General features: G+C 43.2%; 1 protein-coding gene across 1 annotated transcript; it reads left to right on the forward strand.

The window, feature by feature from the left end:
• The first annotated feature begins 604 nt into the window (after positions 1-604).
• slc9a5 (solute carrier family 9 member A5) lies at positions 605-25,730 on the forward strand. Its single transcript, XM_051939775.1, has 14 exons — positions 605-1,257; positions 5,675-5,977; positions 7,739-7,902; positions 10,421-10,499; positions 10,934-11,111; positions 15,138-15,358; positions 17,342-17,544; positions 20,364-20,453; positions 20,785-20,855; positions 21,845-21,971; positions 22,569-22,660; positions 22,817-22,943; positions 23,749-23,896; positions 25,654-25,730. The coding sequence occupies exons 1-14, from the start codon at positions 900-902 to the stop codon at positions 25,671-25,673; spliced, it is 2,181 nt and encodes a 726-aa protein (XP_051795735.1). The 5' UTR covers positions 605-899; the 3' UTR covers positions 25,674-25,730.
• The last annotated feature ends 794 nt before the right edge of the window (positions 25,731-26,524 follow it).

Below are 26,524 nucleotides of genomic sequence, written 5' to 3' on the forward strand. Positions count from 1 at the left end.
ACTGTTTCCCAGCAATAATATTCATGTTTGTCAGTTTAACTGAAAACTTTGATCATATTTAATGTGATACTCATCAAAATGTTTGCAGCATACAGACTTTAAATCAGTGAATCAGAAAGAAGCTGCTGAACAAAAACTTTATGTAAACAGATTCAATCAAACATTTAAATAAACTGAGCTGATTTATATTTTAAAACACGTTTAAATGAAATGTTCCTGTAGAATAAATCACTGTGAAGCTGATAAACAGAATTAACAGAAACGTTCCTTAAATGTTCTGTTTTGACTCCAAAAAGAATTTATCTACATTTTAATACAATCTGCAAAATTAAAGCTAAAAATGACTTTATTATGGATGATCTTTCAAATAACAAATATTATGAAGTAAAATCATATTTTTTTTCTGATTTAAATTCAGTTAAACTGTAATTTTATGGTCAAACATGTAAAAGAAAAAGAAAAACTATTATCGACAAAAGTTTTATTTGAACTTTATTTACAGTTTTAGTCTTTTTGTTTACTTTATTTCAGTTTAGTTTTCTTTTAGAGTGAACATGTGATTTATTTTATTTATTTATCTGTAAATAAACTAACAGGAAACTACGCAAACAGCAGTAAACATTATGTTGTTTATTTACGACAGCAAAGTATCAGAGTAATCTATTACTCCGTTTGTTTACTGTCCTCCCGTATCGATGAGTGACGTCAGAGCTGATCAGGTGTGATCGGTCACCTGCGCTGCTTCCGTCTCTTTAACGGCTCCGAGCGGTCACATGTCTCCGGTGTCCCTCCTCCTGTTACCGGAGGTTGACCGGCCTCCTCCGCTGCGTCTGTCCGAGTGTCGGCGCCTATAAAGGGGATGACAGCGGGGATGTCTTCCCGCTGAGCTCCGGGACACGATGCTCGGTCTGACGCCGCTGCTGCTGCTGCTGACGGCCGCCGCCGCCGCGGACCGGTCCGGGACGGAGGCTCCGCCGCTCCGGGGGCCGGGGCTCCGCTTCTCCTCGCCGGTTCCCGCCTCTCCCTCCGCCCCGCCGCTCCTCCTCCTCCCTCAGCCCGGGGCGGAATACGGGGCGCCCGGTGTCGCCTTGGCCCGGTCCGCGGCGGAGGAGCCGGCCGGCCCGGCGGAGGAGGAGGACGGCGGGCACCACGGGGAGCACGGCGGCGGGTACCGGGTGGTCCAGTGGGAGTGGAGCTACGTCCAGACCCCGTTTATCATCGCCATCTGGCTGCTGGTGGCCAGTGTGGCCAAGATCCGTGAGTAGAACCAGGACTTAGACCGGAACCTGAAACCGGACCGGAGTCAGTAACTAGACTGTGATTGGACTGGTCTAATTACTGGAACTTTACTTATCTTATTACTGGAATTTTAATGGTCTAATTACTGGAACTCTACTGGTCTAATTACTGGAACTTTACTGGTCTAATTACTGGAACTTTACTGGTCTAATTACTGGCTCTTTACTGGTCTAATTACTGGAACTCTACTGGTCTAATTACTGGATCTTTACTGGTCTAATTACTGGAACTTTACTGGTCTAATTACTGGATATTTATTGGTCTAGTTACTGGATCTTTACTGGTCTAATTACTGGATCTTTACTGGTCTAATTACTGGATCTTTACTGGATCTTTGCTGGTCTAATTACTGGATCTTTACTGGTCTAATTACTGGTCTAATTACTGGATCTTTACTGGATCTTTACTGGTCTAATTACTGGCTCTTTACTGGTCTAATTACTGGATCTTTACTGGTCTAATTACTGGTCTAATTACTGGATCTTTACTGGTCTAATTACTGGATCTTTACTGGATCTTTACTGGTCTAGTTACTGGATCTTTACTGGTCTAATTACTGGATCTTTACTGGTCTAATTACTGGATCTTTACTGGATCTTTGCTGGTCTAATTATTGGATCTTTACTGGTCTAATTACTGGATCTTTACTGGTCTAATTACTGGTCTAATTACTGGATCTTTACTGGATCTTTACTGGTCTAATTACTGGATCTTTACTGGTCTAATTACTGGTCTAATTACTGGATCTTTACTGGATCTTTACTGGTCTAATTACTGGAACTTTACTGGTCTAATTACTGGATCTTTACTGGTCTAATTACTGGAACTTTACTTATCTTATTACTGGAATTTTAATGGTCTAATTACTGGAACTCTACTGGTCTAATTACTGGAACTTTACTGGTCTAATTACTGGAACTTTACTGGTCTAATTACTGGCTCTTTACTGGTCTAATTACTGGAACTCTACTGGTCTAATTACTGGATCTTTACTGGTCTAATTACTGGAACTTTACTGGTCTAATTACTGGATATTTATTGGTCTAGTTACTGGATCTTTACTGGTCTAATTACTGGATCTTTACTGGTCTAATTACTGGATCTTTACTGGATCTTTGCTGGTCTAATTACTGGATCTTTACTGGTCTAATTACTGGTCTAATTACTGGATCTTTACTGGATCTTTACTGGTCTAATTACTGGCTCTTTACTGGTCTAATTACTGGATCTTTACTGGTCTAATTACTGGTCTAATTACTGGATCTTTACTGGTCTAATTACTGGATCTTTACTGGATCTTTACTGGTCTAGTTACTGGATCTTTACTGGTCTAATTACTGGATCTTTACTGGTCTAATTACTGGATCTTTACTGGATCTTTGCTGGTCTAATTATTGGATCTTTACTGGTCTAATTACTGGATCTTTACTGGTCTAATTACTGGTCTAATTACTGGATCTTTACTGGATCTTTACTGGTCTAATTACTGGATCTTTACTGGTCTAATTACTGGTCTAATTACTGGATCTTTACTGGATCTTTACTGGTCTAATTACTGGATCTTTACTGGTCTAATTACTGGATCTTTACTGGTCTAATTACTGGTCTAATTACTGGATCTTTACTGGTCTAATTACTGGATCTTTACTGGTCTAATTACTGGATTTTTACTGGTCTAATTACTGGATCTTTACTGGTCTAATTACTGGATCTTTACCGGTCTAATTATTGGAACTTTACTGGTCTAATTACTGGAGCTTTACTGGTCTAATTACTGGAACTGTTGGACTTTAGTTTGCTGGTTTAACGTCTGATTGTGTCGTTTGGAATCATTCTCTGTGTTTTTTCTTCTGTCTGACTGTTGAAGTCTCCAAATGACGAATGAGTTTAAACATTAAGGTTCTTCAGTGAGACCAAACATCATGTTTAGTTGTAATGGGAGAACGCGCTGCTGATACATGACAATAATATTTACATTATAAAACCTAAAAAGAAGCAGAAAGTCCTGATTCTGCTGCTTGGATCCTCCAGGTGTCTTTTAAAGAGGAAAGTTCTGCATCAGCAGCTCCAGGATGAATCCATTATACTAACAGACTTCCTGTGAACACCCCCGTGTTCCACAGCGTTGGACCGGTCCAAAAGAACCACAGAGCAGAACGCTGGTTCTGTACAGATCCAGGATGTTCCTGAGCAGCTTCATCATCTGGGAAACTTTCATCTGCTGGTGAAGAAGAAAAAATAAAATCACTGTTTTTATCCTGAAAACCTCCAGAGACCAGATCAGACCTGAGACCAGTTTATAGACCAGATCAGACCTGAGACCAGTTTATAGACCAGATCAGACCTGAGACCAGTTTATAGACCAGATCAGACCTGAGACCAGTTTATAGACCAGATCAGACCTGAGACCAGTTTATAGACGGAGTTTCTGGGTTCTGGTAGTGAGTCACAGCTAGACACACAAAGATACGCCCAGATAACACACACACCTTCCAGTGTTTTTAGAGCTTCAGGTCTTAAAGGAAATCAGTTCTTTTTATTTCTCTGGCGTCACACAAAGTTTATTCAGTGAGATTTACAGGTAGAAGAATTGTGAGAGATAAACCCCAGCAGCTGAACCCCGTCTGACTGATTCATTTAAACTGATTGAAGAGCAGGAAGATGTCAACTAACAGGATGAAACGGAAAAGCAACGTCTGTAGAAACACCAGATAAAGATTCAGCTGAAGCAGCAGCTCAACGTTTTAACAACGTTTTAACAACGTTTTACTGATTTGTTCCATATTTAAGGTAAACTCTAAACGCTGCTGGAAGCTTTGAAAGTGGAGATTAGACTTTTACTCATCAGACTCTCATTGGCTGTTGTGTGTCTTGTTAGTTGTTGTGTGTCTGTTGTGTGTCTTGTTGTTTGCTGTGTGTCTGTTGTGTGTCTTGTTAGTTGTTGTGTGTCTGTTGTGTTGTTGGGTGCTGCTCCAATATTGTAAAACATCTCAGAAATGTCTAGTTTAATTTTTTAAAGTCACATCAGTTTCCTGAAGCGTTCAGCAGAAATAATTTTGTTGGGGATGAATCTACCTCTGTGTGTGTGTTTGTGTGTGTGTGTCTGTGTGTGTGTGTGTCTGAGCTTCATGCTGAGCAGCTGAATGTTGTCAGTGTGTGTCGTCTGGTGTGTAGGAGGTTCAGCTGTGTGTCGTTTTTATTCCAAAAAGTTTCTTCAGCAGGAGAAAATAAGCGTTACGTTTGTGTTGTTGTCGTGGTTGTGTGTCTTTGTTGTTTGTTGTTCTGTGTTGCTGCTGTGTGTTATTGTTGTTATTGTGTATCTTTGTTATTGTTGTTGTCATTGTGTGTTTAGGTGCGTGCCCACTACATCCTATTTTTCCGCACGGCATCTGAAAATCACACAACATCCGTGTGATGTTGTGTTTGTTGTCGTTGTGTGCCTGTTGTCGTTGTGTGTTTGTTGTCGTGTGTCTGCCATTGTGTGTCTGTTGTCGTGTGACTGTTGTTGTCGTGTGACTGTTGTTGTTTGTCTGTTGTCGTTGTGAATCTGTTGTCGTTGTGTGTTTGTTGTTGTTGTGTGTTTGTGTCGTTGTGTCTGTTGTTGTGTGTTTGTTGTTGTTGTGTGTCTGTTGTTGTGTGTTTGTTGTTGTTGTGTGTTTGTTGTTGTCGTGTGACTGTTGTGTGTTTGTATTCGTGTCTGTTTCATGTTCAACAGCTGAACTTATGATGTTTTGATGAATCGTGATGTTGAACAGAGACGAGCCTTTGATGCTTTAATTCACCAGAGAGTGGATGTGTTACTTTGTGTGTGCGTGTGCGTGCGCGTGTGCGTGCGCGTACACGTGCGCGTGCACGTGTGCGTGTGCGTGTGCGGTGACTCAGTGCAGACCTCACATTTATGTTCAAGGCTACAGACTTCCATTCGTCATGACAACAATAAAACAGCTGGTTTTGTGTTCCTTATGTGACATCATCGAAAACATTCTGACCAATCAGAGAGAAGATAGTATGACTCATCACCTCTTCAAACTACTGACCCTGAGGAGATAGGAAAGGACAGGAGGAGGTAGGAAAGGAAAGAAAAGGAAAGGAGGAGGTAGGAAAGGAAAGGAGGAGGTAGGAAAGGATATGAGGAGGTAGGAAAGGAAATGAGGAGGTAGGAAATACAGGAGGAGGTAGGAAAGGACAAGAGGAGGTAGGAAAGGAAATGAGAAAGTAGGAAAGGAAAGTTGCAGTCAGGAGGAGGTAGGAAAGGAGAAAAGGCCAGTACCTGACGTGTCCTTGTCTTCTCTGATGTGTCCTTGTCCTCTCTGACGTGTCCTTGTCCTCTCTGACGTGTCCTTGTCCTCTCTGACGTGTCCTTGTCCTCTTGCAGTGTTCCATTTCTCCCAGCGTTTCACCACCGTAGTCCCAGAGAGCTGCATGCTGATCCTATTGGGTCTGGTTCTGGGCGGAGTCGTGCTCATAGCCAATAAGAAGCAGCTGTACCAGCTGGAGCCCGCCCTCTTCTTCCTCTTCCTGCTGCCCACCATCGTAGGTGACGCCGGATACTTCATGCCAGCTCGTCTCTTCTTCGACAACCTGGGTGCCATCCTGACCTACGCTGTGGTGGGAACGCTGTGGAACGCCTTCTGCACTGGGTTCTGCCTGTACGCCGCCAAGCTGCTGGGGGTCATAGGTCAGTGATGGAGGTCATAGGTCAGTGATGAAGGTCATAGGTCAGTGATGGAGGTCATAGGTCAGTGATGAAGGTCATAGGTCAGTGATGAAGGTCATAGGTCAGTGATGGAGGTCATAGGTCAGTGATGGAGGTCATAGGTCAGTGATGGAGGTCATAGGTCAGTGATGAAGGTCATAGGTCAGTGATGAAGGTCATAGGTCAGTGATGGAGGTCATAGGTCAGTGATAGAGGTCATAGGTCAGTGATGGAGGTCATAGGTCAGTGATGGAGGTCATAGGTCAGTGATAGAGGTCATAGGTCAGTGATGAAGGTCATAGGTCAGTGATGAAGGTCATAGGTCAGTGATGGAGGTCATAGGCCAGTGATGGAGGTCACAGGTCAGTGATGGAGGTCACAGGTCAGTGATGGAGGTCACAGGTCAGTGATGGAGGTCATAGGCCAGTGATGGAGGTCATAGGTCAGTGATGAAGGTCATAGGTCAGTGATAGAGGTCATAGGTCAGTGATGGAGGTCATAGGTCAGTGATGGAGGTCACAGGTCAGTGATGAAGGTCATAGGTCAGTGATAGAGGTCATAGGTCAGTGATGGAGGTCACAGGTCAGTGATGGAGGTCATAGGTCAGTGATAGAGGTCATAGGTCAGTGATAGAGGTCATAGGTCAGTGATGAAGGTCATAGGTCAGTGATAGAGGTCATAGGTCAGTGATAGAGGTCATAGGTCAGTGATAGAGGTCATAGGTCAGTGATGAAGGTCATAGGTCAGTGATAGAGGTCATAGGTCAGTGATGAAGGTCATAGGTCAGTGATAGAGGTCATAGGTCAGTGATAGAGGTCATAGGTCAGTGATGAAGGTCATAGGTCAGTGATGAAGGTCATAGGTCAGTGATAGAGGTCATAGGTCAGTGATAGAGGTCATAGGTCAGTGATAGAGGTCATAGGTCAGTGATGAAGGTCATAGGTCAGTGATGAAGGTCATAGGTCAGTGATAGAGGTCATAGGTCAGTGATGAAGGTCATAGGTCAGTGATGAAGGTCATAGGTCAGTGATAGAGGTCATAGGTCAGTGATAGAGGTCATAGGTCAGTGATGGAGGTCACAGGTCAGTGATAGAGGTCATAGGTCAGTGATGAAGGTCACAGGTCAGTGATAGAGGTCATAGGTCAGTGATGGAGGTCATAGGTCAGTGATGGAGGTCATAGGTCAGTGATGGAGGTCATAGGTCAGTGATGGAGGTCACAGGTCAGTGATGGAGGTCATAGGTCAGTGATGGAGGTCATAGGTCAGTGATAGAGGTCATAGGTCAGTGATGGAGGTCATAGGTCAGTGATAGAGGTCACAGGTCAGTGATGGAGGTCATAGGTCAGTGATGGAGGTCATAGGTCAGTGATGGAGGTCACAGGTCAGTGATGGAGGTCACAGGTCAGTGATGGAGGTCATAGGTCAGTGATGGAGGTCATAGGTCAGTGATAGAGGTCATAGGTCAGTGATAGAGGTCATAGGTCAGTGATGGAGGTCATAGGTCAGTGATAGAGGTCATAGGTCAGTGATAGAGGTCATAGGTCAGTGATAGAGGTCATAGGTCAGTGATGGAGGTCATAGGTCAGTGATAGAGGTCATAGGTCAGTGATGGAGGTCATAGGTCAGTGATAGAGGTCATAGGTCAGTGATAGAGGTCATAGGTCAGTGATAGAGGTCATAGTAGATTTACAGTGTGTTGTTTGTGTTAACATGTTCCTCTGTGTGTGTGTGTGTGTGTGTAGATGAGCGTGTCCAGGCAGATCTCATGGACTTCCTGTTGTTTGGAGCTCTGATATCAGCTGTAGATCCAGTCGCTGTCCTCGCTGTGTTTGAGGAAGTTCATGTTAACGACATGCTGTTCATCATCGTGTTCGGAGAGTCACTGCTGAACGATGCCGTCACCGTGGTGAGACACACACACAGACACACACAGACACACACAGACACACACACCTCCTTTAGAAGGTTCCTCGTCCGGTTCCTGTCCAGGTTCTGTTTGATGGAGACAGCCAGCAGCAGAACCTTCTCATTTCCTCAGCAGACGTGGAAGTCCAGAGAGCTGAGATTAATCAGATTAACTGCAGCTGTTTAATCCTCAGCAGAACTCAGAACATGAACTAATCTCAGCTCCAACTGGAACAAACACAAACAGTCTGAGTTCCACCGAGGTTCCATCATCACAGTGAAGTTCTGCAGACAGAAAGAGAGAGCTGAGGTCCAGAACAGAGGAGGTAGCTGGTCAGTGTTTCTGGTCTGATCAGGATGTTGTCAGGTAGTCAGACTGAGCACTTCCTGTTTCTCTCTGAGCATCTGTAGGTGGGTGGTTCCCTCTGCTGTTACCTGGCTGGAAATGTGAAAGAGGCGGGGTCAGACATCTTACTTCCTGGTATTAAACACATGTTCTGCTGTAGCATCAGTGGAAGCATCAGCCTCATCGTTGGGTAAAGACCTGCTAGAAGCTGTGTGAGTCTACAGAACCAGGACTGGGTCCTGTTATCCAAAGTTCTTAAAAACACACGTCTGCTACAATAAACCCTTCAACCCTCCACCCCCTCACAGAAGCCTCCACTGCTGGTGTCTCTTCAGCCTTGGCCTACAGAATGTCCAGTCGTCTGTAGACAAACAGAACTGATCCAAACACTCATTTTGAGTCTTTTTTTTCAAACATCTATGCACCTTATGTCTAAAAAATAAGAACTCAAAATTACAGCATTAACCCTCCTGTTCTCCTCATTTACAGACACCAATAAAATATCGTTTCCTTGTTTGAAAAAAAATCCAAAAATTCAGCAAAATGTTCCCCAAATTTCTGAAAATTTCCAAAACCTTCAGGGAGGAAATTCCAATAATTCTTTAAAAGTTTCCCTTAAAAGTTTTACTTTTAAAGAAAATTCGTGTAAATATTTTCAAAAATAATTAAAAATCTTCAAAAAGAATCCTAAAAATATCTAAAATGATTGCATATATATCAGTAAAACTTCTAATATTTTCTCAAGAACATTCACATAAAAATCAACAAAAATCCAGCGAGTTTTGCTGGATTTTGGTTGATTTTTATGTGAATGTTCTTAAAGAAACATTTTTTTTATGTTTCTTTTTTCCACCAAAAATATTTTAAAAATTCACAAAAATGTGGACATTAAAGTATATTTCTTTCCACATTTTCAAACTTTAAATCGGGTCAGTTTGACCTGCAGGACGACATGAGGGTTAACCAGAAGACATGATGAACGTTTGGAGGTCGGATCCAAACACTGGTTCATTCTCCACATGTCCAGGTGCTAGTCCTGACTGGAACCTGCTGACTCCATCTCCTCTACTCCCTCTGCTGCTGGATGAGGAGGAGGTAATCCAAGTTCACTAAACTCTCTCTGCCAGACAACGACTCATCTGAACACCGTGAGGTTGGTGTCATGGTTCAGCTCTCTGTTGGCCTCCATGGTGTCAACAGGACACTCTGTAGCTGGACATGCTCCTCTCAGACATCCAGGACTACGACACACCACTGGTTGTCATGGGAGACATGGGATCTGGCTTTCTGTCCTTCATGGCATCCTTTGACTTCCAGGAGGTCTCCACTCCTCCCTCACACAAAGCAGGAAACACCTGAGCTGATGTTCTGCTGAAGTTCCTCCTGAGAGTCGTTCCTCTTCATCTGTCAGACCTTTATTCTGTTCAGTCTCCTCACCAGAAGACTTTCCTGTTCTGCTGCGATGGTCTCCTTCCACCACAACCTTCAGTCCCTCACACCGACCCACCTTCTGATGCCTCCTCCTTCTCCTCCACCCAGCTCTTGATGTCGTTCCTCCAGACGTCTCTCTCTCTTCATGAACAGACGTAAACATGAACTATAACGACTAAAATGTTTGTTTCATTTCTATTTATCTACATTTTTCATCTGATTACTGCAAACTAAAAGTGACATTATAGCGATTAGATTCAACATTTGAAGACTTTCTGTAAACTCAAGCACTTTCAGTGTCTTCTAAAGTGTTCTATTATGGGATGGCTCCACCGTTAGCTGTTAGCTGGTAGCAGGACTGTGGGAGCTAACGTTAGCTCTGATGCTAACAGCAGCACAACCAGGCTTTGAAAACAATCAAACTTTCCTCCAACGAGCTCAAAGCGTCTCGTCTTCCTTAAACTTCCTGACGTCACCCCATGGATCTTCTACTGCTGGAAAACAGACTTTAGCTTCACTAGCACCACCTGCTGGGCTGAAGTGTTTATCAGTGTTACCGGTGGGAGACTGTAGTTAATTACTGTAAATAAACACCTTAAAGTCCCAGCTGTGGTTTATTAAACTCTGCTGTGATTCTTCTGGAAAAGGATCAGGACGGCGTTTCCTGTAGCTGCTGAGTGTTTCATCTTCTCTATAAATGAAGCGAACGTTATGATGAACTGTGATCCTTTCTGTCCTGCAGGTTCTATATAAAGTCTATATTTCCTTTGTGGAGGTCGGAGCTGAGAACGTGCAGACGGCAGATTATTTCAAAGGAGTCGGTGAGTTTCAGGGAGAAAAAACTAAATCTGATGTAAGGAGACGTTGGGGAGTCACTCCTCCTCCAGTAAACAAACAAACACATAAATAAAACAGAATGCAAATAACACTCAGCAGAATGAAGGAGTCTGTTGGATAGTTTTATAAAGTCACAGCTGTAGAATTAACAGTCTGCTGTCATCATGTGTTAGTCTGTAAACTATTTAATATCTTTTATAGGGTTTAATCTTTATTATATATTAGTCTGTAAACTGGTGTTTAATAATAAAGTTTTAGTCTTTTTTAACTCGTATCATTTGTAGGTTTTAATCTTCACCATGAGCAGATCCCAGGAACATTCCCACCATAATCTCCTCTGCAGAGTCTAAACCTCATTGGTTCCTTGTTCTCTGGGTCCGTTAGAAGTTCTGAAAGGATCTCTCTTCCTCCTCCTCAGCCTCCTTCCTCATCGTCAGCGTTGGAGGGACTCTGGTGGGTCTGGTCTTCGCTGTCATCCTCGGCTTCATCACACGCTTCACTAAGAAGGTCCGGATCATCGAGCCGCTCTTCGTCTTCCTGCTGGTCTACCTGGCCTACCTGACCGCTGAGCTCTTCTCACTGTCCGCCATCCTGTCGTAAGTCCACAACCACAACCACAATCAGTTTAACACCATCCCGTCGTAAGTCCAGAACCAGTTTAACCCCATCCTGACCCGGTTTCTCTTCACTCATCATCTCAGTTCTATGAAATATTTTGGCTGAAGTTTTAGAATTTCATGTTTTCAGACCTGAGAATTGTTTAAATTTCAGAAACAACAGTAGTACAACTGTAGGTCCTATAGGGTGTTAAACCAGCTGTAGGTTCTACAGGGTGTTAAACCAGCTGTAGGTTCTACAGGGTGTTAAACCAGCTGTAGGTCCTATAGGGTGTTAAACCAGCTGTAGGTTCTACAGGGTGTTAAACCAGCTGTAGGTTCTACAGGGTGTTAAACCAGCTGTAGGTTCTACAGGGTGTTAAACCAGCTGTAGGTCCTATAGGGTGTTAAACCAGCTGTAGGTTCTACAGGGTGTTAAACCAGCTGTAGGTTCTACAGGGTGTTAAACCAGCTGTAGGTCCTACAGGGTGTTAAACCAGCTGTAGGTCCTACAGGTTGTTAAACCAGCTGTAGGTCCTACAGGGTGTTAAACCAGCTGTAGGTTCTACAGGGTGTTAAACCAGCTGTAGGTTCTACAGGGTGTTAAACCAGCTGTAGGTTCTACAGGGTGTTAAACCAGCTGTAGGTTCTACAGGGTGTTAAACCAGCTGTAGGTTCTACAGGGTGTTAAACCAGCTGTAGGTCCTACAGGGTGTTAAACCAGCTGTAGGTTCTACAGGGTGTTAAACCAGCTGTAGGTTCTACAGGGTGTTAAACCAGCTGTAGGTCCTACAGGGTGTTAAACCAGCTGTAGGTTCTACAGGTTGTTAAACCAGCTGTAGGTTCTACAGGTTGTTAAACCAGCTGTAGGTCCTACAGGGTGTTAAACCAGCTGTAGGTTCTACAGGTTGATAAACCAGCTGTAGGTCCTACAGGGTGTTAAACCAGCTGTAGGTCCTACAGGGTGTTAAACCAGCTGTAGGTTCTACAGGGTGTTAAACCAGCTGTGGGTTCTACAGGGTGTTAAACCAGCTGTGGGTTCTACAGGGTGTTAAACCAGCTGTGGGTCCTACAGGGTGTTAAACCAGCTGTGGGTCCTACAGGGTGTTAAACCAGCTGTGGGTCCTACAGGGTGTTAAACCAGCTGTAGGTCCTACAGGGTGTTAAACCAGCTGTAGGTCCTACAGGGTGTTAAACCAGCTGTAGGTCCTACAGGTTGTTAAACCAGCTGTAGGTCCTACAGGGTGTTAAACCAGCTGTAGGTTCTACAGGTTGTTAAACCAGCTGTAGGTTCTACAGGGTGTTAAACCAGCTGTAGGTCCTACAGGGTGTTAAACCAGCTGTAGGTTCTACAGGTTGTTAAACCAGCTGTAGGTCCTACAGGGTGTTAAACCAGCTGTAGGTTCTACAGGTTGATAAACCAGCTGTAGGTCCTACAGGGTGTTAAACCAGCTGTGGGTCCTACAGGGTGTTAAACCAGCTGTGGGTCCTACAGGGTGTTAAACCAGCTGTAGGTTCTACAGGGTGTTAAACCAGCTGTGGGTCCTACAGGGTGTTAAACCAGCTGTGGGTCCTACAGGGTGTTAAACCAGCTGTGGGTCCTACAGGGTGTTAAACCAGCTGTGGGTCCTACAGGGTGTTAAACCAGCTGTGGGTCCTACAGGGTGTTAAACCAGCTGTGGGTCCTACAGGGTGTTAAACCAGCTGTAGGTCCTACAGAGTATCACCTGTGACCAGACTCTGTTCAGTCCTGTAGACTGAAGCTGTAAACATGTTCATGAGCAAGAGGAAGGCAGACACATCCCACAGAAGCAGCTGCTGGAACAAACATATGACTGGGTTGAGAGTAGATATTGTCTTGCTGACGTTCCTGAGCAGATAGATTGTTTACATAATGAGTTGTAATCTGTCATTCCTTCCAACTCCATACATACCAATGGTAGGAGAAGATCCTCAGAGTAGATGCTAACGGTGCTCACTTCACTGCTGGTTGAATCTGTTCTCCTGATACCAGTAAACCTCAGCATAAACCATCTGAGTCTGCCTCCTCCTGTTCCCTAACCCCACTCTACTCCATGCTAATGTGATCTTTTTCTCAGCAGTAGAAGCTAGATATTTAGCTAGCTGTTACTGCTGACCACTGATGGAAAACAGTCCAAAGAATGAGTCTGATCCTGATAATATGAGGTAGAGAGAGACATTCAATCAAGGCTGACAATGGATGAAAAGATGGAAAACAGAAGAGAGGACATACACACGTGGACAAAATTGTTGGTACCCCTCAGTTAAAGAAGGAAAAACCCACAATTCTCACTGAAATCACTTGAAACTCACAAAAGTAACAATAAATAAAAATTTACTGAAAATTAAATAATCAAAAACAGCCATTACTTTTGAATTGTTGATTAACATAATTATTTAAAAAAACAAACTAATGAAACAGGCCTGGACAAAAATGATGGTACCTCTATAAAAGATTGAAAACTATTTGACCAGAGTGACATGATTAACTCAGGTGTGTCATTTAATTGACATCACAGGTGTTTCCAAACTCATAATCAGTCAGTCTGCCTATTTAAAGGGAGACAAGTAGTCACCCTGCTGTTTGGTGAAAAGGTGTGTACCACACTGAACATGGACAACAGAAAGCGAAGGAGAGAATTGTCCCAGGACATCCGAAAAAAAATGATAGACAAACATCTTAAAGGTAAAGGCTATAAGACCATCTCTAAACAGCTTGAAGTTCCTGTGACAACAGTGGCTCATATTATTCAGAAGTTCAAGACCCACGGGACAGTAGCCAACCTCCCTGGACGTGGCCGCAAGAGGAAAATTGATGACAAATTGAAGAGACGGATCGTTGGAATTGTATCCAAAGAGCCCAGAGCAACCTCCAAAGAAATTAAAGGTGAACTCCAAGGCCAAGGTACATCAGTGTCAGATCGCACCATTCGTCGTTGTTTGAGCCAAAGTGGACTTCATGAGAGACGACCAAGGAGGACACCACTGCTGAAAAAAACTCATAAAAAAGCCAGACTGGAATTTGCAAAAATGCATGTTGACAAGCCACAAAGCTTCTGGGAGAATGTCCTTTGGACAGATGAGACCAAACTGGAGCTTTTTGGTAAGGCACATCAACTCTATGTTCATAGACTCAAAAAGCAAGCATACGAAGAAAAGAACACTGTCCCTACGGTGAAACATGGAGGAGGCTCAGTAATGTTTTGGGGCTGCTTTGCTGCATCTGGCACAGGGTGTCTTGAAAGTGTGCAAGGTACGATGAAATCTGAAGACTATCAAGGCATTCTGGAGAGAAATGTGCTGCCTAGTGTCAGAAAGCTTGGTCTCAGTCGCAGGTCATGGGTCTTCCAACAGGACAACGATCCAAAACACACAGCCAAAAACACCCAAGAATGGCTGAGAGAAAAGCCTTGGACTATTCTAAAGTGGCCTTCTATGAGCCCAGATCTGAATCCCATTGAACATATGTGGAAGGAGCTGAAACATGCCATTTGGAGAAGACACCCATCAAACCTGAGACAACTGGAGCTGTTTGCTCATGAGGAGTGGGCCAAAATACCTGTTGACAGCTGCAGAACGCTCATTGACAAATACAGAAATCGTTTATTTGCAGTGATTGCCTCAAAAGGTTGTGCAACAAAATATTAAGTTATGGGTACCATCATTTTTGTCCAGGCCTGTTTCATTAGTTTGTTTTTTTAAATGATTATGTTAATCAACAATTCAAAAGTGATGGCTGATTTTGATTATTTAATTTTCAATAAATTTTTATTTATTGTTACTTTTGTGAGTTTCAAGTGATTTCAGTGAGAATTGTGGGTTTTTCCTTCTTTAACTGAGGGGTACCAACAATTGTGTCCATGTGTGTAGCTTTGCTGTACTCATGTATGTTTTAGACTTTTTGATTCTAACAAACAGGTTTATGAATCCTGACGTTCTGCTGCTCCACACTGACCTCCTCCATTCTGATCAGTTTTACCTTCACCTCCTCCTCTTCCTCCTCAGGATGACCTTCTGTGGAATCGGAGCCAACAAGTATGTTGAGGCCAATATCTCCCAGAAGTCTCGGACCACGGTGAAGTACACCATGAAGACTCTGGCCAGCATCGCAGAGACCATCATCTTCATCTTCCTGGGGATCTCAGCTGTGGACAAATCCAAGTGGGCCTGGGACACCGGCCTGGTGTCCTGCACCCTCGTCTTCATCTTCGTCTTCAGAGCCGTCGGTCAGTCGCTGCTTCTGGACTCAGTCTGGGCTCTTATGACTGACAACAAGAATAATAATAAGGATAATAATAAAAACAACAGCCAGTGTTTCCCCTGGGTTGAAATGGCTGTGAGGTGGTGGGGTCACTTTCAGCTCAAAGTTGTTGACGGGGGGGAGGAGAATTATACATACTATCGGGCCGTCTCCGCTGCAGCGCACCCCCCGGCGGACAGTCTCGTCGGTCTGCTGGGTTTTGCGCTGCACTTTTTTTTTTTTTTTTTTTTTGCCACGGACCAGTGAGGCGGCAATGTCTGCAGAATTTTAATGAGGCGCTGGTCTATACCAGCGAGGCGGCCCGCCTAGTCGGTTATATGGGAGGGGAAACACTGAACAACAACAACAATAATAATAGTAATAACATCAATAATAGTCATAATAATAATGATAATAACTTTACAGAAAATCGTCCCAGTAAATAAATAAAATCCAGAACAGTTTCTGAATAATTCCTGGTCGATTCTGACCTTCAGGAACAGAACTCCTGCAAACTGGAACACAGTCAAGGTGAATGAATTATTATTGGTAAAGAAATATAATCCTCTTACTGACATGTTTACTTCAAACGGGGATTATTAGCAGGATTACTGTTTCAAAATACATTTTTGACTCTCAACCATAAGCAGCTTCTGTGCATTTTTGTGGGTTTGTGGGAATTCTGCCCCACAGAAAACGCTCCAGAGCTGCTATTCAGGGAATAAAAGAATCAAGCAATCAAGCTGCATGACTTTAATCCTGTGATACTTAGAATAGGTTACTGACTACTGTTTAACAGGGAGGGATGTCCTGAACATGTTCATTTAACCTCAGTCTGATCCCAGTCATTTAATCTTTGGTCTCTGCTGGTTTTGGGCCATTTTCCTGTAGACCAGCTGTAGTTCCTGGTTGTTCCAGCAGGTGGAGCCTCTTCCTGATTAATCCCATTGAGACCAGAGGAGGCGTCACTCAGACTACAGTTACAGCAGAGAGCATTGTGGGAGTTTAGCTGCAACGGGCGCCATGACAAAGACTAATGACCTGAAATGTTCCAGAGGAGTCTGGCTGGTTTCTCCTGAAGCTCCTATGATCATCTGGAAGAGTTTAGCTAGTGAAGGGGCTCCATGACAAAGATTAACAAGGAGGTTAATGACCTCCAACCAGCATTAAAGAGTTAAATTAATCTGGGGTAAACTCTGAAAGTGTCTCTAAATCCCAGTGACTCGTAGAAGGCTGCATATTTAACATCGTCAGTCCTGGTCAGGTTGGATGTGTTTAGTTTGTCATTGATTGACAATACTGTAGTCACTGATAGAATTATTCAAACTTACAACAGCTGGTAGCAGATATCAGCAGAGGTTCAAGCTGTTGATAGAGGTGAATTCATGGATCTTTAAAGGGAGCTGGATCTTCTGGAGATGTTAAGACGATGGACTTGTTGGTGAACGTCTCTACTGTCTGATTCTCGGATCAGGATGGAGTTTCAGTGGAATCTGTTTCTTCCTTCCTGACTCTACTAAACACGTCAGAGTGATGATCAGTGTGAATAAAGCAGCTTTGTTCTTTCATTCTGAGAGCTAATCTTTACTGAACAGATTTAAATGTCAGATCAGACACAAGGAAACCTCGTTTCAACCTTTCAGCCTGTTTTCTCCTCTAGCTGGAAAAACTCTTTATTAAACCACATCAGGTTAAACCAGATCTGCCTGGTTTAACTTTAACCTCCATCAGAGTCAGAGCTGGCCCAGAGCTCCAGGAAGACCTCAACCCTGAAGGTCTCAAACACCTCAGATGACCTGATAAACCAACCAGAGGAACTTCACCTGGACTCAATCTGTTCTAAAGCTGGTCTTTATCTGCTGAACTTTTCCAACCATTAGTTCATTGTTAACAGAAACCATCCTCCTGTCAGTGAGCAGCTCTATGAAGGACATTCTGTTTAACCTGCCCTTCATCCTCTGACATCCAGGTGTGATTGGTCAGACCTGGGTCCTCAACCGTTTCCGTCTCGTCCCATTGGATAAGATCGACCAGGTGGTGATGTCGTATGGCGGCCTGCGGGGGGCGGTGGCGTTCGCTCTGGTGGTGCTGCTGGACGGAGAACAGGTCAAAGCCAAAGACTACTTTGTCGCCACAACGATCGTGGTCGTGTTCTTCACCGTCATGTTCCAGGTAGGAAGGAGTCACCTGAACACTGAAATACTGTAGTGGGAGGAGCCTAAAGTACTGTAGTGAGAGGAGCATAAAGTACTGTAGATGTTTCAGCATCAACACCTGGAAGCAGTTTGAATAAGTTCTTAGATCACAGTGGAACAGTTTCATGTTAAGGTTCAGAGTTTCTCCTTCAAACCGAAAGACTTTTAGAATATTAACATGTTGGAACAGGACTTGATGATGGATGATGGATGGTTGATGGATGATGGATGGATGGATGATGATTGATGAATGGATAGATGATGGATGGATGGATGAATGAATGGATGATGGATGAATGGATGGATGAATGAATGGATGATGGATGAATGGATGGATGATGGATGATGATGATGGATGGATAGATGATGGATGAATGGATGGATGGATGGATGATGGTTGGATGATGGATGGATGAATGGATGGATGATTGATGGATGGATGTTGAATGGATGGATGGATGATGGATGAATGGATGGATGATGGATGGATGAATGGATGGATCATGTTTGGATGATGGATGGATGATGGATGGATGGATGGAGGATGGATGGGTGATGGATGGATGGATGATGGATGGATGAATGGATGGATCATGTTTGGATGATGGATGGACGAATGGATGAATGATAGATGAATGGATGGATGATTGAAGGATGGATGTTGAATGGATGGATGAATGGATGGATCATGTTTGGATGATGGATGGATGATGGATGGATGGATGGATGATGGATGGGTGATGGATTGATGGATGGATGATGGATGGATGGATGAATGATGGATGAATGATGGATCATGTTTGGATGATGGATTGATGGATGGATGATGGATGATGGATGGATGAATGGATGGGTGATGGATGGATGGATGATGGATGGATGGATGGATGGATGGGTCATGTTTGGATGATGGATGGATGATGGATGGATGGATGGATGATGGATGGGTGATGGATGGATGGATGATGGATGGATGGATGAATGGATGGATGATGGATGGATGAATGGATGGATCATGTTTGGATGATGGATGGATGAATGGATGAATGATGGATGGATGATGGATGATGGATGGGTGATGGATGGATGGATGGATGAATGGATGGATGGATGGACTGACTGAAAGACTAAATAAACAAATAATCCAGGAAGTGACATCATCAGACATTCTGCTGCTCTATCTGGATGGTTTCTACTTCAGTTCTGGTTTCTGCAGAATGAACAGTTGGATGGTGGAGGATGGAGCTGATCTGAGTCTGTTAGACCTTAGATGTGGAGATGTTTGTGGACTCTACAGACCTGGTGGACGTTCTCAGCTGTAACTCCGGTAGAATCAGATAATGTTACCAGGAAGCAGCAAAAGTGAAACTCTAATTAAAGTGTGAACGTTTCCTGTGGTCTGGTCGTATGTTCAGGTTGAGTCTGAGCGGCGCCCCCTGCTGGCTGCTCTGCTGCTGTGATTAATTTTATTTATTTTATTTTATTAGTTTATTTGAACAGGGACAATGCACATTAATCAACATTTCTGTAAATGTACCAGTTTTAGCTATAAAGCTAGTTTCCAACTGTAGTCCCTGGGCAGATAAAAATGCCAGCAACAGCATAAAAAAAGAGTAAATAATTCATTAAAATACACTGATAACACCAATACCAGTCACAACATCCACACAGCACAGCATCATACAACAAACATCACAATAACATTGATAGATGCAGACATAGCAACATTGGCAGCAGGCAGGCAGCACAAAATAAGACAATTTAAAACAAATCATGTCTAGCTATGAGTACAAACTTGATTCTCAAGCAACCATGATTTTAGCGATTTTTAAAAAATTTTCAGTATATTGACATTGCGGATATGGCAAAGCATGGAGTTCCAAAACCCGACTACTCTCACTGAGAAGGCAGACCTGCCAAAAGCACTGCCTCTGTAGGGAACAATTAGTTTATGAGATGCGGCAGCTCTGGTTCGTCCTCTACTCAAGTTTAAAAAATTGCTAAGTGGTGTCGGGGCAAAACCATGAAGGATTTTAAAAACCAGAAGAGCATCTTGAAATTTAACAAAATTTTCCCAATTCAGCAGACTATATTTATCTAAAATGCTGCAATGATGATACCAAAAAGGTTTCATATCTAAAACTTTTAGGGCCTGTTTATAGACAGAATAGATGATCTAGAACCTCCACAGACCAGTGTTCCCTGAGACTCCTCATGAATCAAAGTATTTACATCCAGATCTGTAAACAGACTCTAAATCTGTCTGGATCTGGGTTCATGTCGGGGCTGAAGCCTCTGATTGGTTCTCATCTTCTCCTATCCCATCATGAATCTCAGCAGATGGAGATGATTCCCACAAACTGTCTGATTTATCGTCCTGAAGAACAGCCGAGTCCTTTTCTGCTGCTTCAATCAAAGTTTCTGCAGGTTCCTCTGCTGAGGTTCACTGAGAACATCATGGAAACACAAATACCTCAGGCTGATAATACTCATCTTCTCCTTCTTCTTTTTCTTCTTCGTCTACTCGTCAGTGATGTGAAGTTAATTTTAGAGACAGAAGTCAGAACAAAGAACATAATAACAGAATCTTCCATCCAGCAGCAGCTCAGTATTCTGTTAATGCTGCCGTCAGGTTAAATGAAGGTTTTTTTTCTGAGCTGCAGCTCTGGACGGTCTGATGTTAGCATTCTGATCCTTCAACCCGTCAGGTGAAGGTCTCACTGAGATGAAACTGTTTGAGGAAGTGTCTGTGGTCAGAAGCATCAGGATGTGATGCTCTTGTTCCTCCTCCTTCAGGGTTTGACCATCAAACCTCTGGTGAAGTGGCTCAAAGTTCCTCGATCCACCAGCAGGAAGCCCACCATCAATGAGGAGATCCATGAGAGGGTGACACTGCTTCTTCTGCTGCTCTGCCTTCACTTCCTTCTTCTACATTTTCTTTCTTCTTCTCCTCTATCGTCTCATTCTGCTCCTCCTTGTTTTTCTGACTGAATGTAGAAGAAAAAATACTATTATTTACCTGACAGACTGTATAATATGTAGTATAAATACTAGAACACTGTGTAATATGTAGTATAAATACTAGAACACACTATAATATGTAGAATAAATACTAGAACACACTATAATATGTAGAATAAATACTAGAACACACTATAATATGTAGAATAAATACTAGAACACATATAAATACTGATCAGAGTCTGTGTGTTTTCAGGCCTTCGACCACATCCTGACAGCTGTGGAGGACATCGCAGGACTGCAGGGATACCACCACTGGAGGGACAAGTGAGTCCACTGACAGCAACACAACATTACAGCAACATTGCAGCAACTTTACAGCAACATTACAGCAACGTTACATCAGCATTACAGCTACATTACAACATCACAGCAACATTACAACATTGCAGCAACGTTATAGCAATGTTACAACATTGCAGCAACGTTACAGCAGCGTTACAGCAGCGTTGCAGCAACGTTATAGCAATGTTACAACATTGCAGCAACGTTACAGCAGCGTTGCAGCAGCGTTGCAGCAACGTTACAACATTACAGCAACGTTACAGCAACATTACAGCAACATTACAGCAGCGTTACAGCAGCGTTGCAGCAGCGTTATAGCAACGTTACAACAGCGTTACAGCAACATTACAGCAGCGTTGCAGCAACGTTACATTACAGCAGCGTTACAGCAACATTACAGCAGCGTTACAGCAGTGTTACAACAGCGTTACAGCAACGTTACAGCAACGTTACAGCAGCGTTGCAGCAGCGTTGCAGCAACGTTGCAACATTACAGCAACGTTACAGCAACATTACAGCAACGTTACAGCAGCGTTACAACATTACAGCAACGTTACAGCAACATTACAGCAACGTTACAGCAACGTTACAACAGCGTTACAGCAACGTTACAGCAACGTTACAACAGCGTTACAGCAACGTTACAGCAGCGTTACAACATTACAGCAACATTACAGCAACGTTGCAGCAACGTTACAACATTACAGCAACATTACAGCAACGTTACAGCAGCGTTGCAGCAACGTTACAACATTACAGCAACGTTACAGCAACGTTACAGCAGCATTACAGCAACATTACAGCAACATTACAGCAACGTTACAGCAGCGTTGCAGCAACGTTACAACATTACAGCAACGTTACAGCAACGTTACAGCAGCATTACAGCAACATTACAGCAACATTACAGCAGCATTACACCAACGTTACAGCAACGTTCCCGTACCTGAGGACCTGTCTGTGTGTTCCAGGTGGGAGCAGTTTGATAAGAACTACCTGAGTAAGCTGCTGCTCAGGAAGTCTGTCTACAGGAAGAGTGAACTGTGGGAGGCCTATCAGAAGATCAACATCAGGGACGCCATCAGTGTCATCGACCAGGTGAGACGTCCACCAGGTGAGACAGGCAGGTGGAGGAGTCAGTCAGTTGGTAGATCAGCTCCAGATGAGAACTTCTCCAGCTGTCTGAGGAGCATCACTGACATGATGGTTTCTGAACAATAACATCTTTTGACATTATATTATTTTTTTTAACATTTTTATTTTAATAGTTTTGAACAATTTAAGAAGGTTTTTGAATGCGTAAATATTATTTGGATATTTTATTGATATTTTCAGGCATTCTATGAAGAATTAGGCTCATTTTGTTTATTTTAGTGTCTGTATTATTTATATTTATAAAACATAATAAAATGAACATAATATGTTCATTTTTGAAAAGCTGTAATAATATTTTTCTGGCATTATAATATATTTGGACATTTATTAATATTCATGCAGGTTTTTAAACTTCAGTCTGTTAATAATATTGAAAATGTTTATTTAGAGACAGGTCCTCACAGTGAGAGACGCTTGGGATTGTGGGAAATGTGGTCTCTAAGCAGAGAAACAGAGAGTGTGTGTGTGTGTGTGTGTGTGTGTGTGTGTGTGTGTGTGTGTGTGTGTGTGTGTGTGTGTGTGTTGTGATTGTGTGTTCAGGGTGGTAATGTCCTGACTTCAGCCAGACTTTCTCTCCCTTCGATGGCCAGCAGAGCTTCGTTTCCTGAAGTGACCAACGTCACCAACTACCTGTGAGTCACACACCTGGAATTACTTTAAACAACATCTGTGGTTTATTGTGTTCTAGATAACATGGGAGGAACTAACCATAGCTAATTTAGCAGCACGCCGTTTGCCGTAAAACAGACAGATGCTGCTATTAGCATCATGCTAACTGTGTGTTTCAGGCGTGAGAACGGCAGCGGAGTGTGTTTGGACCTCCAAGTCATCGATAATGTTCCTGGAGGTAAAGTGGAGGAGGACACTGAGACACATCACGTCCTCGCCGGGAACCTGTACAAGCCCAGGAGACGGGTATGTTCCATCCACCACGTCAAGGTGTTCTCTGGAGGTTCTGTAGGGGGAGCTAGAAGGTCACCTTAGAGTTTCTCGTGTCCTTAGACTATGGTTACCTGTCTTCAAAGATATTTTAGGGTTCTTAAGGGACATTTCGAGGTCTTCAAAGATATTCTATGGTCCTGGAAAATTGTTTAGGGATCTTTGAAAAGTTGTTCTTATTTGTTCTAAGTTCCCCCAAACCACCTTAAAGGTGGTAGCTGAAGATGTTTTAGAGTCCTTAAAGGATGGTAAGCAGTTCTTGAACACATTCTGCTTAAAATGTGTAGGGTTCTGCAAAGATGTTCTGGGGTTCTTAAAGGACGTTTAGATGTCAAAGATACTTTAGGGTCCTGAAAGGCCATGTTGGGTTCTTTGAAGATGTTGTGGGAACTCTGAAGGTTCCCTAAAGGCTGTGTAGGGGTCCTTGAAAATGTTCTCTAGTCTTTAAAGGCTATTTAAGGGTCCTCAAAGATCTTCTAGAACCCTTAAAGGATGGTTAATGTGTTCTTGAATTTCTTCCGGGGTTCATCAGGACTGTTTTGAGGTTCTGAAAGATGCTCAATGGTCCTTCTGTTTCAGGGTCGTCAAGATGTTCTAGAGTCCTTAATAGCCATTTATTTGCCCCTGAAGATGTTCTAAAGTCCTTTCAGAGATTCCTGAGATGCTTGAATGAAAGTTAGGTCATTTTAGAAGTTCCAGCAGGTGCTTTTGGTGGACCTGAGTGGTTCCTGATGAAATATTCTGTTGTGCGTTGGTTCTGATGATGTTCTCTGCTGTCCAGTATCAGTCCCACTACAGCCGACACTTCATTCCTCTGGGGGAGAATGAGCGTAGGACCGGGAGGTGTTCAGAGAAACATGAAGAGTCGCATGGAGACCTTCAAATCCACCCGACACAAGAGGCACAAGAAGGAACGGAGCCTGAAGAAGGTAAGAAGGTTCTCATTACCCCCAGAGAACATGTTCCAGCTGCTGGCAGTAACCTGAAGATGTTCCAGAAAGAATTCAGCAGCAGACAGAAGAAACGTTCAGCAGATCAGTTTGTCTGTAGAAGAACCTGCAGGAAGGTGGTTGCAGGATTCAGTGTTGGATGTTCCTTCTTCTTCTCTACACTGGCTTCATGGTTCTGATTTAATTTTGGACTTGAAATCAGACTGGTTCTAAGCTGGCTTTTGTGGGTTTTGTAGCTCCTTGGAGACTGTGGTCCAGCTCTGACTGGATGTTTTTCCTCCTGATGCTGATGGAGTATAAAGTCAGGCTGAATCAAAGCGAATTAAAGCTGAAGAGAAACTCCAGGAACACGCTTGTTGCCGTAGAAACAGAATTAATCAGATTTTATTGAAGCTGTTTAGCTGATGAATGTTGTGAAGATAGAAAACATGGTCAGGAGATGATGTGCTGCTTCGGGACCCATCAGGCTAGTAATCACTGAGAAAGACAGGAAGTTAACGGCCCTATTGGGATAATTAGCTGGATTCACCAGAGACAGGAGGCTGAGGAGGAGCCCTGGTGGTTTATTTCAGAAGCTGTTTGTCCAGCTACAGGCTGCTCTGTTTAGAATCAGACTTCCTGTTTAAATCCAACCTTTAACGTGAGGATTTATTCTCTGTGGTGGAGTCATCTCTGAGTTCAGGACGTCTGAGGTTCTGGAGCTGCAGTCAGATTCTACTGCTGAGTCCCAGTCATTCATTTGGTTTTATTTATGCAGCACAAACAGGAAGTAGAGAAACACACTCCATAAACACTGAACTCTGTCATTCTAAAATGATTCCGACTGAACCACAGCTGACCAACACAAATACAGATGTTTTATAAACTGAAGCAAACATCTGACCTCAACATTAAGTTGAATCCTGACAGAAAAAACCCAGTTTATTTGTGCAGCACGTTTAAACCTTCACAGCTGAACAAAGTGAAACAACAGGACAACATCATGGAGAACTGAGCTGATGAATCCTTCTTTATTTGCTGCAGAAACTCATAACCTCCTCAAACAGCAGAAAACTTTCTTCTGAACTTCAGAAATTTAATTTGAATTGTGCTGATTTCATGAACTTATCTAATGTAAAACGTCAGAATAAAATGTGAGTCAGAGTGGTGACTGTTCTCCATCAACATCTGAAGCTGCTTCATCCTGAAACACAACAGGAATCTGGAAAACATGACAATGCTCAACTTAGAGAATGAGAGGAAAATCAATAAAATAAATGCAGCAGAAACAGACCACAGAGGAGCAGGTTGTTGGAGGTCCATTCAGCATGGAGGAACATCTACAGATGATGAGCAGAGGAGAGGAACATGGAGATAGAAAGCATCCTCCTGAAGCTCCTACCATCACCAGGACCTGGATGACTGAGAACCTCCACAGAAGAACGAGGAGACAACATTAGTTCAGAGTTTAACATCTGAGGAGACGTGGTGGTTCCTAGTTTATATTTTAGTAAAATAAATAGAGATTCTACTTCGTTCTGGTTTCCATCATTCTAATGGCGTCCTCCTGACAGAAGACATCTCTGAGTTTCTCTCTCCTTCATGTTGTTTCTGGTTACATCATGGTACTTCATGTACATTTACTAAATGGTACTGTAGTACTTCTACTGCAGTAGCTGCTCTGAGTGTTTGATGGTTGGACCTCTGAATGACTTCATGCTAGAACTGAAGATTTTCTTCCATCTTTCTCTCCACAGCGTCGAGGATCCGATGCTAAAGAGGACGGAGGTGACAAACCGAGACGTAACGTCAGCTGGCAGGACAAAGGTGAGGATCTGCTGGAGAGAATGGAGCTGAGCTACTGTCAATAACTGATCAATCACCTGATCAACTGATCAATAATGATCAGAGAGCACAGGCTAGATCCCACTCTGGTAGCAGTTAGCTTAGCTTAGCAATCATCAGTCATCAGGCACCAGATGTTCGGTTCTGGACTCCTCTTGCCTAACCTGTTAACCTCCACCAACTAGCTAGTTATCCTCCATCTACCAGCTAGTTAACCTCCATGTACTAGCTAGTTAACTTCCACTACCAAGCAAGTATCCTCCATCTACCAGCTAGTTATTCCTCCATCTACCAGCTAGTTAACCTCCACCTACCAGCTAGTTAACATCTCAACCTACCAGCTAGTTTATCCTCCCACTACCAGCTAGTTATCCTCCACCTACCAGCTAGTTAACCTCCACCTACCAGCTAGTTATCCTCCACCTACCAGCTAGTTATCCTCCATCTACCAGCTAGTTAACCTCCACCTACCAGCTAGTTAACCTCCACCTACCAGCTAGTTATCCTCCACCTACCAGCTAGTTAACCTCCATCTACCAGCTAGTTAACCTCCACCTACCAGCTAGTTATCCTCCACCTACCAGCTAGTTATCCTCCACCAGCTAGTTATCCTCCATCTACCAGCTAGTTAACCTCCATCTACCAGCTAGTTAACCTCCATGTACTAGCTAGTTAACTTCTATCTACCAGCTAGTTATCCTCCATCTACCAGCTAGTTAACTTCCATCTACAGCTAGTTAACCTCCACCTACCAGCTAGTTAACTTCCATCTACCAGCTAGTT

The sequence above is a fragment of the Acanthochromis polyacanthus genome, chromosome 2 (assembly GCF_021347895.1).
Source record: "Acanthochromis polyacanthus isolate Apoly-LR-REF ecotype Palm Island chromosome 2, KAUST_Apoly_ChrSc, whole genome shotgun sequence".
NCBI classification, from domain to species: Eukaryota; Metazoa; Chordata; class Actinopteri; family Pomacentridae; genus Acanthochromis; species Acanthochromis polyacanthus.